Genomic DNA, 13,176 nt, shown 5'->3' on the forward strand with positions numbered 1-13,176 from the left:
GGTTAAAAAGTGCACGCATTGAGAATTACCTACGCATTTACGCAAGCATGCAACATAGGTACATACAAGTATATTATACTTGAGGAAGGTGTATAATTTATTAAGGTTTACCTATGAAGCCGGGGCGGGTCGCTAGTTAGTTATAAGTTCAAGTGTAGGTAAATCTTGTAAAACCAACTTATTTAAAGCCAAAATTAAAATGAACTTGATGAAGTTGAAATGATACTTCCACACTTGAAACAAATATTTGTGCTCATTACACAAATAAATGCCCTTACCGGGATTTGAACCCGGGTCCATCGGCTTCATAGGCAGGGTCAATACCCACTAAGCCAGACAGGTCGTCACAGCTTCAAAGATAAGTGCGAGTTCTGACGTCAAAAACGTTACAAAATTCTATATCTTATAGCTCGAGGTCAATCTGCGGTTATTATTACGCTGATTATCAATGAGTACGTAATGTACGTTTTGTATTAAATTACCTACTTTTAACATATTAAAATTCTACAATTTTTATCAAGGACGCAGAACCATCAAATTTGAACCAATGTCAAGAACGTTTTAATTGCCACGGTCTATTAATGAACAATTGAACATTATCAATTAAAACTATGTACGCAAGAATGTTTTTAAACCGGACGCATGTTCAGTTCTCTCTCAGCTTTGCTTTAGTAATCTCGTTCAACCTTTTTATAAAATCGCGGTGGTTTTTTTTAAAATAAAGTTTATATTTCTAAATAATAATTTATTTTACAATTGATAAATTAATAAGGATACAGTGTTTATACAGTTCAAAGAACTTTTAAAACTTGTTTGTGATCATTTTTAATGGAATAAAAGGATGTCAGGTAAATTATAGTTAAGACCTGAACGGCTCTTATTTAAAAATCCAATCCTGTATTTTTTTTCTTATTTTATACCTCACGTTATTGGTTGAAAAAAATGGGTGTTAAAAGTTTATATTATATTTATTCTAGACAATAGCAGCTGATGTGTGTATTATAACATTTATAACAACGAGTATCTCATGAACCAATTAAATAATAACCTACGCATGTCCTACGTTGCAGAGACACTACCAACTAAGAGAAAGTGCAACTAGGGAACAAATCAAATTATTTTAGGAAATATTTTTGATTTGTGTTTTTTAAGTAGTTTTTTTTTATACCGTCGATAAGATTGCCAATTCCGCTATGTGCATTTTAGAAACTTTTCAGGTAAAACAACCGATTTATTAAGTAGTTGGGTAAAAACATAACCTAAATCTGCGTCTAAAGTGTCAAAAATGACAAGAAATATGTTGTTTAAGAAAAAAATTGGAATTAAATCATTACAAATGATATATATTTTTATATAAATTATAAACTGAAATAGATAACATACATTAAAGAAAAAGTGACCAAGTCCACCGGTGGCCGAGGCGGCAATCGAACCCGCGTCCTCAGCTTACGCGGCTAACGTCCTGACCACTAGACCACCCGGCCACGGCGGTACCCGGTCACCGGTGGACTTGGTCACTTTTTCTTTAGTGAATGTTATCTATTTCAGTTTATAAGAGAAAGTGGTCTTTATTATAACAATAAATAATGTTAATAACCGATAAAAAATATACTGTAAGTTACTCGTTTAGTAATAGAGCGTTGCAAAGTGGTCGTAAAGATAACAATACAACCTATATATATTTACTTAAGAACATTCTGGTTGTAAATACATGCATAGCTATACAACAGCATTGCAGCAGCAGGAGACAGTCTATGTCACTGAGTGGAGGAGTTAAACGTTCCAATTGTGACAGCAATGCGGTAACGTCAACAGCTTATTTTTCCTCTTTGGGTCCACCAAACAAAAAAAATGCTCTGAATTTGAAATCAGTAGTGAAGAAAACATGGTTGAATTTATTTAGTTTTAAATATATCGATACAAAATAAATGAAACACTGTTCTAATTGAAAATGGTATAAACTACATTGAAGATAACAGATAAGATAAGATAGATAAGGCCTGACTAGGAATATATGATCAAGAGCCATGTTGCGGAATTTCACTGGAACTAATTCTTTCATACTATACTGAAATGTAACCTTTATACTTAGTAATCATAAATTATCATTTTTTTATTCCAAATAAAAAGTTTAAAAGCCAGTATAGATATTTAGTTACATTCGTTAAATTTACATTAGACCAAATAGTAATAAAAATTATGGTCGAATTTCTGAGTGTATTGTACACAATAATACACTCATGGATTAATTTAGAGCAATGCAAAAAATAGTTTAATTACTAGTTTTTAAATTACTTTAGGTGAAGTAATTCAGTAATTAAACCTTTTTTTTGCGTTCCTCTAAACTTGTACAAGAGTATACTTTTCCGTTTATATTTGACAGATAAGAAGGTTACGACTTTTGTAAATGAGCATGACTATGCATAAAGACTTCACTTATCTCTTGATTTTATGCCTATATTGATACTCTGATTCTCAAGAAGACAAATTTCCTCTTTTAACGTGTTATGTTTTGATAAAGTTATTTGTATTTGTACCTACTCTTGTAATTTTAGGGTAAGTACCTAAATACCCGTGCACAGTACGTTATAATTAAACTAGATTTTTGCCCGCGGCTTCGTCCGGCAGGATGATGTTATAATATGTTGATTAATAAAAAAACAATCGTATGCCCTTTCCGGGTCCTGAAACTATCTCCATACAAAATGATTATCAACCAAATCAGTGGTTTAAGCGTGGAGAGGTAGCAGACAAGCAAACAGACAGAATTACTTTCGCATTTCTAATATTAGTAGGGGTTAGTAGGGATATTCCTTTAAATGTCATGTAAACTTTTTCGACCACGGCGCTATCGTGATTTCGTCAAGATTATGGATGGTATAGAAAGGATGCACATCTCTTATGGCAGAATTGTTGCAAAAGTGACCGCTTTCAGCTGTAAATAATAGTTCCTAATCTCTCCAAAGGCGCTAGTTAGGCTCTGGGACATAAGCCATATAAGGCAACTAATAACCCGACCAAATTACGTAGGTTGTTTTTGGTAGTATTTCGGTGTATGGTGGCGCCGCCTAATTACTGTTTTTTGATGGACACTTTTCATACATAGAGATTTGGCTCCTTTATATAGTCTCCATGGTCAAGATTGTTGACGTGTGACCTTACTAGTGCTGCGCCCTTCACAAAACTTCGTAACTGTTTAACGTTATTCGTTAGTTTCAAAATCGGTGAATAATTTTATACATGTTTGATTATCACTAACTATAGATAGTAAGTATTTTTGTATGATTTTAAAAACTGCCATATGATTTGGTACTTTTATGAGGAAATTTATATTAGTTCAATCTAAAAATAAACTATATCTTAGTGATATGAAAAATCTGTTTGAACCTGGAATATGTTTTTCCACCACACATCAGCCACAAACCCTGATGAAAAAGTTGCATTTTATCCACAAGAGTCGCAAAGTAATCTGACGTAAGTTTTGAGTTGTTTTTTCATGTTGGCTGGTAGAGCAATGTGCCAAAGAGAATTTAAAAAAAATGAAAAATTATAAACTGTAATAGATGTCAAGAAAAAGTGACGAAGCCCTCCAGTGGTGAAGGCCGGATTCAAACCGGCGTCTTTAGCTATCGCGGCTAATTTGGATTTGATTTGCAAACTATTTTGTCTCACTTGGGGGCAAAGTTATTTTAATCCTCGTGCATTGAAACCCTCGCAAGTCTCGCAACGCTCAAGATTTCGAACAACTAGCTACGCTCAATTGTGTAACCTTTCACTTGCCCGGGTATCAAATTATTAGCACGAGAAAAACAACAACTTTGCCCTCTTGTAAAACAAATAATGTTTATGTGTTTTCGTATTAGAAAAACAATAATAGTAAAATTTTAATGTGGGTCTTTTTTAAGTAACTATAAAGTAGTACTGCCCATAGGGAATAAAATTCAACGCTGATTTGTTTCTTGCATTGCAAATAACAGACTATAGTAAAGTATAGTAAAGTTGAGCTATGTAGAGGTCATTAACAATCACTTGATAAATAACAGTGCCGATATAATAAATGCAATTTTTTAAAATAATAATACATCATCTGTGTTAATTTCAACTCTAGCTTTCACGGATCATGAGATACAGCCTGGTGACAGACAGACAGACGGACAGACAGACAGACAGACAGACGGACAGACGGACAGACGGACAGACGGACAGACGGACAGACGGACAGACAGACAGACAGACAGACAGACAGACGGACAGAGGAGTCTTAGTAATAGGGTACCCTTTGGGTACGGAACCCTAAAACGTACCTTGCTATGGTTAGTTTTAATTAATATTTTTCTTGGCCCTAACTAGTTTTTACAAAGCTCCTCAGTATAAATGGTCTAGAATTATGAAATTTATTTCAGTTAATATTTGTTCTAAGTAGGGAAATCGCTTTTTCTCCAATATGCTCGGAAATGTTCACCTTATTGTAGCAAAAATAGTACGGGAAGTTCTTCTTTATTGTCAAACTCAAATTAAAAAAAAAAACATTCTGTCCTTTTCTACCGGACGGGAAGTAAAAAAACACTACAGTAACAACTTATTACTCATGGAGATTATTACTGTATTGTTTTTTACTTTTTAAAAATATGCATCCACTAAGAAAAACTCTAACAGCCAATTATTATAGTAGACCCAATCAGCTATCATTTCAAGCTATAGGATGGAGTGAGATAGCAAGATATACTATCTTACATGTCTCGTTCTTACAAGTTCATCGTGTATGATCGTGCAAAAGTTGCTTAATAAAATCAAAGATTATAGTCTGTCAAACAACTTTGTCAGTAGGAAAAGGCGCGAAATTCCGATTTTCTATGGGACATAACGGACATAACGCTTCACGTCTACATTTTTTAAATATGCCGCTTTTTTTAATTATCCGTGTTCGTACAGCTTATATTGCACGATTATATTGAATGGCAGAATAAGTTGTGCCTTTAACTTAAAAAAAAAGTAGTTTTGATGTTTTTGATGTGAAGGTTCGATTTAATGATTATTTTACCCTATTTCCTCGCATTTTTGGAGAAAAGCACTGTATATGCCTCGGCAGGAATAGCAATTCGTGGATTCGTCTTCTTTGTCGGACTTCGCTACGCGTCGTCCGATAAAATCGAAACTCATCCACGAATTGCACTTTCCCGGCCTCTGCAATAATGTACTATTAAGGGTTATATACTGTTACCATAACATAAGTATATAATATATATATTTTTTACCATAACATAAGTACCTATATTTTATAGGTATATTACGTATAAACCTTAATAAAGTCATATCAAATATGAAAATATAATATCCATCATCGAAACGAATTATATTAAATAATAAAATGTTACATCTTTAACAATGGGAATACCTATTTAAATAGTAGGTGTATCTGTGACGATCGTTACTTATTATCACATGAACAATGTGTGTATCTGTGTATAAACATACAACAGTGTTTACTTATGATTTAATTATAATTAAAGTGTTGTGATAAAATGATACAAAACTACACGACGATTACAGTACGGGAGACACTTTTTCCGTTTACTTACGAAGTAATGTGTGACTGTGAAATAATATTTAGCGTAAAAAGCGAACTTCTAGATCTAGAATTTAATAAAATAACTTTGTTTACTCGGTGTAACCGGTGCTTCAGTTTGTGATTGTAGTTATACATTTGCATAGGTAAATAATGAAGGGAGACATTGAGATTAATAATAAAGGTGAGTGACATCATATGCCTGCTTTGCACTAGCAGCCGGGCTAGCACATGATTGGCGCGACAGTATCTCGCCGCGAGATAGACTACCCGTCCCCCTTTAATTCATACAGTTAGTAAAAGACGGGTAGTCTATGTGCTAGGCCTGCAGAGAATTATAAATCATAAAAACGTGATAATAACCTACAAATTCGATTTATTGTTTTTCTTTTGTTTTTGTATTAAATGATTACAATTAAGCCATATTTATGGACATGGTTAATCATGGCCCATTAAAGCAATGAAACATATTAAATATCTCTATTAAATAAAAATTACACCTTAACTAGGTACTGTAATTATCACAAAAATATTGAGACACGGTTATCAATAACGATTTAAAAGCTAACTATAGTGTATAAGTATTTTGATTTGAGCTGATTTTGTGTCCAATACAGGTGTGTCTTAACACATTTCTATTGGAGCAAAATACAACTCGTACCTAGTAAGTACCCACCTATGATTTTGCAGAAGTGTTAGAAGCTGACATGACAGTATTCGCGGTGCAATATCGCACCTAGGCGGTACAGCGATTGCATGCATTGTCTTAGGTACCTAATACGTGTTGATTTTACATGTTGATAAGGATCGCAAAAAGTTAACAAAACGTATGTGTACATACATTTAATTACGTACATCATGATTTAATATATAATGAAGTAATGAGTATAGATGGGGCTAATTTTGAGCTAAAAATGTACCTACTATTATTCTGTGTTTGATTGCTAACCTTCCGTAGCTTGGCCTTCGGCCTTCGCAATTAAGATGCTTGAGGAAGTTGCGAGAAACGCGCACTTGTCAGACTCTGCGGGCCTTCGGCTCTACGCGCCGTAGCTTGGCCTTCGGCCTTCGCATTTAGACACTTGTACTATAGTTCTGTGTTTGATCAATAACCTACCACCACAACTCGCGCGTAGCGGCGCCTCTCCTGGACGCTTCGTCCCTTCGGACCTACGAGGAGCTCGGCCTTCGCGTTTAAGATAATAGATACTTCGGTCTTTTCCATGGCTGCCCTCGACACGTTTTACATAAACCATTGCGGCTGTGTCCCTGATACAGCCTACTTTTTTTTGTAGGATCCAAAATGCGAATAGATAGATAGCCTGTCACTCTAGATAGTCGGGATAACGTAAGGAGTCTAATGATACATCATTCAGAACTTATGGTCGAATAAAGAACTTACATGCAAACTTATTTTGACCGGGATATAGACCGTGATTACTTATTGTATTATACAAATACACAAATAATACAAAAGGTAATCACGGTCTATATCCCGGTCAAAATAACTCTAGTGAAACTAACCGTGAATCATTCAAAACTCTTACATACAAACATAAACGCTGAAAAACAATATACTCCTTTCTTTGGGCAGTCGTGCGAAAAAACGATGGGCAAAACGGCGTAGCGTCATGGCATTTACTTAAGCCCCGCGGCAACATACTACTTACATAAATGCTCTACATACTCGTAAACATGTAGATAAAGCTGTGTACTCCCTTTACATAAGTTTACTTATTTATCATCGTTCGTTCTTCCGTGAAGATTGAGGTAGCAACTCTTTAGACTGTTTAGACTTTGAAATTAATACGACTAGCCACTGTATCGTCAATGTCATCAAAAGTGTACGTAATCGCAAAACACTTATGTCTAAAACGAGTTAATTCACTGAGTTCTGAGAGTGAGTTAAAATACCTAGTTATTTATATTTATGAAATTATGATATTTAGTTCCAGAAAATGAAGCCACGAAAACGCCCATGCACATATTGGAAGAAGCCCTGGAGTATAGCAAATTTGGCTATTTCAACTACAAACTAATGTTCGCGACTCTCATGTCTGTGTTCTCCTTCACGAGTGTGACCACGACATCTTCATACATCCTCTCCAGCGCAGAATGTGATCTCAATATGAGTATAATGCAGAAGGGCCTATTGAATGCCATGCCATTTTTTGGTAAGTATTTTATGCATTAATAAATGCTCCTGTCTTGTTATCCATGAAGATTAAAACACCCCAGACCCTGCCTACGAAGATGGAGGTCTCAAGTTCGAATCGCGGTTAGGGAATTTAATTGTGTTTTTATCACAAACATTCGTTCTTCTCGCTTCTCTTGCTATTCTTTGTATTACAAATTGAATTAGCAACAAAAACTAATACCAAACATTTAACGAGCCTATAAAGTGTCCCACTGCTCGGCAAAGGCCTCCCCCTAGACTTCCAATCCTCCCGATTACCTGCAGCATATGTCCAGTTTCTGAGAAACGCGTCCAGGTCGTCCCGCCATCTCCTCTTAGGCCGACCATGTAGCCACCATGTAGTTTAGCCCACCTCTGTGGGTGCATACACACAACAACAAACATCTAGATCTTTTAAATGTTTATTCCAAGTTTTATGTTATTTCAAAATGTCATCTTCAATTGAGAGCGTAACTTGATCGCATGGTGTCTTTTTCGCGGCGGGTTTTTGTGACTATTCATATTTGATTAAGGACTCCTTACATAATAAATATTACTAATTCTACATACTTGGAGAATTGGGGTAAGGTGATTTGTAATTATTTCATATACTTGTTACTTTTTCCAGGGCAAGTAGTGGCAGGCCCGTTTACCGGGTTCGTAACCGACGCACTCGGACGAAAAATGTTTCTAATTTGGGGGCACGCCGGGATTTTGGCGTGTGCGCTTCTAGAGGGCACGAGTCAATCATACTGGATGTTATTGCTTGGGAAACTTCTAGATGGCATATTGTGAGTATTGGACGTCTATTTTAGTGTACTTTAAATATATCCCTGTGACTTGGTGCTTAAGAATCCAAGCACCGATTTTACTTTTCAAACTTGAACATTTGACTTGTTTATAATTTTTTCATTTCTTAATTTTTGTGATATGTATAGTAGATTAAGACTAATAGTAAATATCAGTAGTAGCATCTATCAGCCAGCATGCAATACCTACTAGAAAGACTCAATACGCAATCGGCCAATATATCTTTCATTTTTAGTGCAGCTAGCAGTTCACATAGTCGATTTTATAGTAATGTAGTCTGCATAAAGTAAATATTAATTAAAGCATCATTGAATATAGGTAATACTAAAAAAAAATATTTTTTTATTTTGAAAGTAAAGACAAAATTTTGAATCTCGAATACCACTCCTTGTAGGTACCTAAGACAATTTGGTAACATAATTATAAAGTTATGAATGCGTGTATGAGTACGTCCATTCTCGTGTTCTCAGAGGGCCTACCGAGTAAAACGGAATTTCAATTTTTGTTTTTCACCGTTGGCCCTCTGTTTCTATGTGTCCGACCGATTCTCACTATCCTTTATAATCTTCTAGTTTAAGCTTCACATTCAGCGCAACAGCCGTCATGGTGACAGAGTTCACCCACAAAGGCGTAAGAGACAGAGTATTATTAGTGTACTCTTCTTTTATGTCCTCATCGCTCATCCTTTGTGCATTAGTAGCCTGGGGAATACTAACGAATCCATGGGACTTTATCATTATTAAAGGATACCTTGGTAAGATGTGATCAATGATTTTGTAACATACACAAACACACACGCACGAACGCACCCATACACGCAGGCATGCACACACACATAGATACACAGTACACACACACTTTACCAACACAAAAATAGGTGAATAATTGAAAATGTCAAAAAGTAAATAAATGTATTTTGTACTCACATTTTATCTTTTTTTTTTCAGAATTCCACCCATGGAATATTTATCTTTACTCAACCGCTATCACGAGTTTCATAGCAATGTTATTGTATATTCATTTGCCAGAAAGCCCTAAATTTCTTCTTACACTAGGTAAAGAGTCAGAAGCTCTGGAAGTCATCAAAAGAATGTATCACGAAAACAGTGGGCAGCCAAAAGACTCTTTTCCCGTAAGTATTTTTACGCTTCTTACGCGTTTTTTTTTAAATACATTACCTACCTTACAATTGTTATTAAGTGACAAATTAGACAACCTATTTAGTTCTGCATTCAGCAGTAGATGCTACATTTTTGCTTATGAATTATAATTATCAGAGTTTTAGCAACATGTATTTTATCTTAAATTATACTTTAAAATCAACGATATTAACTAGATGTAGTAGAATCACTGAATTTTACTCGAGTCTGTTAGATAACTGCCGTATAAAAACAAAAATATTGGTAAAACATAAAATGAGCACTGGTTACAGAGGGATCCCTTTCGAGCCTTCTATTTCTGCCTATTTGTACCCATAAACATAAATATTCGTGTTTTACAGATTACATCGTTTAACGCTTCTGGCGTGCACTATACTCCAGAAAACATCAGCATAAAGAAACAATTGACCAACGCACTACTTCAATCAAAGGAGTTGTTTATGAGACCGTTAATCTTTATACTTATGTTATTTGCAATCTCGACATTTGTTAATTTATTTGCGTAAGTTTAAGAAACGATCATAAAACTACATCATAAAATTGAGCCACAACTAAAGATTTCAGTTTTTATACCAAATTTTTTTCGTGTACAGGTATTCCTCGCTAAGGCTTTGGTTCCCTCAAATTTCCACAATTATAGAAAATCACCAGAGCAAGCATGGCGGTGAAACTGACCGTTTCTGCGTCATGATCGACGGCTACACGAGCGAGCTGGCTAACAATGTGTCACTGGCTGCGGCGAACAATAGCATATCAGATATATGTGTACCTGTAAGTGGATTTTTGTAAAATTGTATAATAATAAAAAATATTTGGTATCATATAAATAGTATATACAGGGGTACGATCCTAGGTCCGGATCGTACCGGGTCCAACAGATCTCATTGCCCATTGGCCATTCAGCGCGATAACGCTTCCAGTGTGATGGGGATATTTGAGCCAGTTACGATTCGTGACGGTTATTTTATTTATCGTACACAGTATTATTTTTAAGGTTTGGTCATTATAATAAATGTATGTTTCAATAATTTGGTGTCTACATTTTGTTAAATATTCGTTTGAGAATTGTCATCTTTTTTTTCCACAGCACACCGCAGGTGCTGATACGTACATCAACGGGATAATTCTCGGATTCCTTTCTCTGGCTTTAATCCTCATCAGCACTGCTCTGGTGGACTTCGTTGGCCAGAAGCTCCTAATGTTCGTCTTGTTTATAGCCTGTGCGACTTGCTCAGCATCCCTTTACTGGACGAGTTCCTCAATATCAATTGGCATACTGCTAGCTGCCACGTGTGCATTGATGCAATGTGCACTGAGTCTACAAAATACTGTACTTATGAGATCGGTTCCTACTACTGTAAGGTACGTATAAGCCAAATTATAGAGATGCATTTACGAATCGTAACTATTGTAGAAGCTTCTTCTTTTGATTGTAGTAAGGTTTGGTTCCAGAAGATTGGTTATAATCGTACCCACATAAAAAATAAACAATGTTTTTTATATAAAACTGTAATCAATAAAGGACCCTGACTCATTGTCCCATATTGTTTTGTATTCACAGGGCACTGGCGTTGACGTTAATAATAATGTTGGGAAGAGTAGGATCTCTAGTGGGAAGCGTTTTATTCCCTGTGATGCTAGAAGGAGGCTGTATGTTTCCGTTCATGACTTTATCCATTATAACACTATGTAAGTACATTAAAAACATTTTTTTATAAATTATTAATATTTTCTTTTTACCTCGTTTCAAATAAACTTTTTTGCATTCTTTCACATTTGATTTCACGTAAAATTGCTAAAAAAGTTCAAAGTGCCGATGTTATTAAAATCTCAAATCAAGTTATAGTCTGTGCGGAAAGAGAAGACTCGTCACTTTATTTATTTATTTATTTATTTAATCTTTATTGCACAAAAGAAAACCTTACAGTACAAAAGGCGGACTTAATGCCATAAGGCATTCTCTACCAGTCAACCTTAAGGCTAAGCAGAGAAATTGTGGGCGGTGCTACAAATACAACAGCAAAAATAAAATAAAAATAACATATAATCACATATATACAAATATAATATACATATATACTATATATAATATATATATAAATAACGACGAGACTCATTATGAAACTAATAAAAATACACTAAGAAACTTTCTTTCCGCTAGCATAGAAAGCACGTTAGGATTTTTTGAACGCGAACTTATTTGGCGCATTTTTTATGTATCTGAGACATAAAAACAAGTGTTTTAAACTTTAGGTAGAAGAAAACTAGTGTCTGCGCTAATTCAGAGGATTGGGTTGACGAGCCGACAACAGGCTCCCTTTAGTAAGCCGTGGCAAAAAAACCGGAACGAAGTATCATGATCTCTAGTGTCGTACTATAATTACGTGTCAGTTTTGTCAGCATAGCAAAAACCTTAAAATAGCACTGGCACGCCCTCAAACCCTACGACTCTTCTTTCCGCACAGACTCTACACAATTACAAATATTAAACCTTTGATGAAAATTAAAACCAATTAATTTTCACTTCATTAGCGAACGGGGAACAATCCAAACCTTACCAAGGCTGGTTGTCCTCTTTGTAACTTCCTTAAAAAATACAGAAGGTAGACAACTAAATTACATTACATTTACATTTTTATAGACATCCATTATTATCAGGGCCTGATTCACCCACAGGCTAATAAGGCTAAAGCCTAGGGCGGAAGGACCAAGGGGGCGCGCAAGGGGGCGCGGCGGCGGCTCTGAGTTGAAACAAGCGGGGGGCGGATATACATAGTCAGCCTAGGGCGGTCACTCAGTCAGGCCCTGATTATTATCTATCGCTTGAAATGTTAACAAATTATTTTTATCAGTTAAATTATTGTTTCAATTATTTAAAGAAATAATTCTAATAGAACCCAGCTTATCGTTCTGTATTATTTTTTATGAAATTTAGTTTTTAGTAATAATTCATTATAATTATGTTAATATTCGTAGGCTAATCGGCTACTTAATATTCGATAATCCATTTTACCTTATTTGTTTTGCTTGTGACATCACTGCCCGAATATACACGCTGTTACAATCCACATCATTTGGGAACCAACTGAAATTTTATTCTGTCATTGCAGGTGTTGCTGGCTTGGTTTACTTTTTTCCGAACCCAAAGAAAGAAAATAGTGCAGCCGGAGACAAATAAAAACCTAGATAATAAATGAAAGACAGAACAAGTATCTATTTTTTTTATTTATTAAGTACACTTCACACTTCATAAAACTCGATAAAGTTATGTTGATTTATTGCAGAGTTCATGATAATCCATAGTCTCTATTTTAACCAGCTTGATGAACAGTGCGGTGTCACAAGAGTTATGTCAAATTTTACTTCCAATATTTATTTAGAAACAAACAGACGCCTAAAAAAAGTTTTTTTAAATGATATTCAGTTGCTAAGTATTTTGCCTTAAAAATAATCTTACCTTATCA

The 13,176-nt window shown here is 35.1% G+C and overlaps 1 protein-coding gene across 3 annotated transcripts; it reads left to right on the forward strand.

Moving 5' to 3' along the window:
* Nucleotides 1-829: 829 nt before the first annotated feature.
* Nucleotides 830-12,938, forward strand: LOC134755501 (synaptic vesicle glycoprotein 2B-like). 3 transcript variants are annotated; one of them, XM_063692061.1, is made up of 10 exons: nucleotides 830-848; nucleotides 7,522-7,740; nucleotides 8,371-8,533; nucleotides 9,125-9,306; nucleotides 9,500-9,684; nucleotides 10,054-10,214; nucleotides 10,306-10,483; nucleotides 10,800-11,074; nucleotides 11,274-11,401; nucleotides 12,823-12,938. In XM_063692061.1, the coding sequence occupies exons 1-10, from the start codon at nucleotides 842-844 to the stop codon at nucleotides 12,888-12,890; spliced, it is 1,566 nt and encodes a 521-aa protein (XP_063548131.1). In that variant the 5' UTR covers nucleotides 830-841; the 3' UTR covers nucleotides 12,891-12,938. The 3 variants fall into 3 exon arrangements, with proteins under 3 accessions (XP_063548131.1, XP_063548130.1, XP_063548127.1); XM_063692060.1 differs by lacking the exon at nucleotides 830-848 and adding an exon at nucleotides 5,596-5,750; XM_063692057.1 differs by lacking the exon at nucleotides 830-848 and adding an exon at nucleotides 5,622-5,750 and having other exon boundaries at nucleotides 7,516-7,740.
* Nucleotides 12,939-13,176: the final 238 nt, after the last annotated feature.

Source organism: Cydia strobilella, chromosome 1 (genome assembly GCF_947568885.1).
Source record: "Cydia strobilella chromosome 1, ilCydStro3.1, whole genome shotgun sequence".
NCBI classification, from domain to species: domain Eukaryota; kingdom Metazoa; phylum Arthropoda; class Insecta; order Lepidoptera; family Tortricidae; genus Cydia; species Cydia strobilella.

Excerpts from the sequence above, each read along its gene's own strand:
- LOC134755501 (XM_063692057.1), top strand. The coding sequence starts at position 5,720 with ATGAAGGGAGACATTGAGATTAATAATAAAG. Across the intron at positions 5,751-7,515 it reads CATTGAGATTAATAATAAAG|TTCCAGAAAATGAAGCCACG; the intron begins GTGAGTGACATC and ends TATGATATTTAG. Across the intron at positions 11,075-11,273 it reads TCGGTTCCTACTACTGTAAG|GGCACTGGCGTTGACGTTAA; the intron begins GTACGTATAAGC and ends TTGTATTCACAG.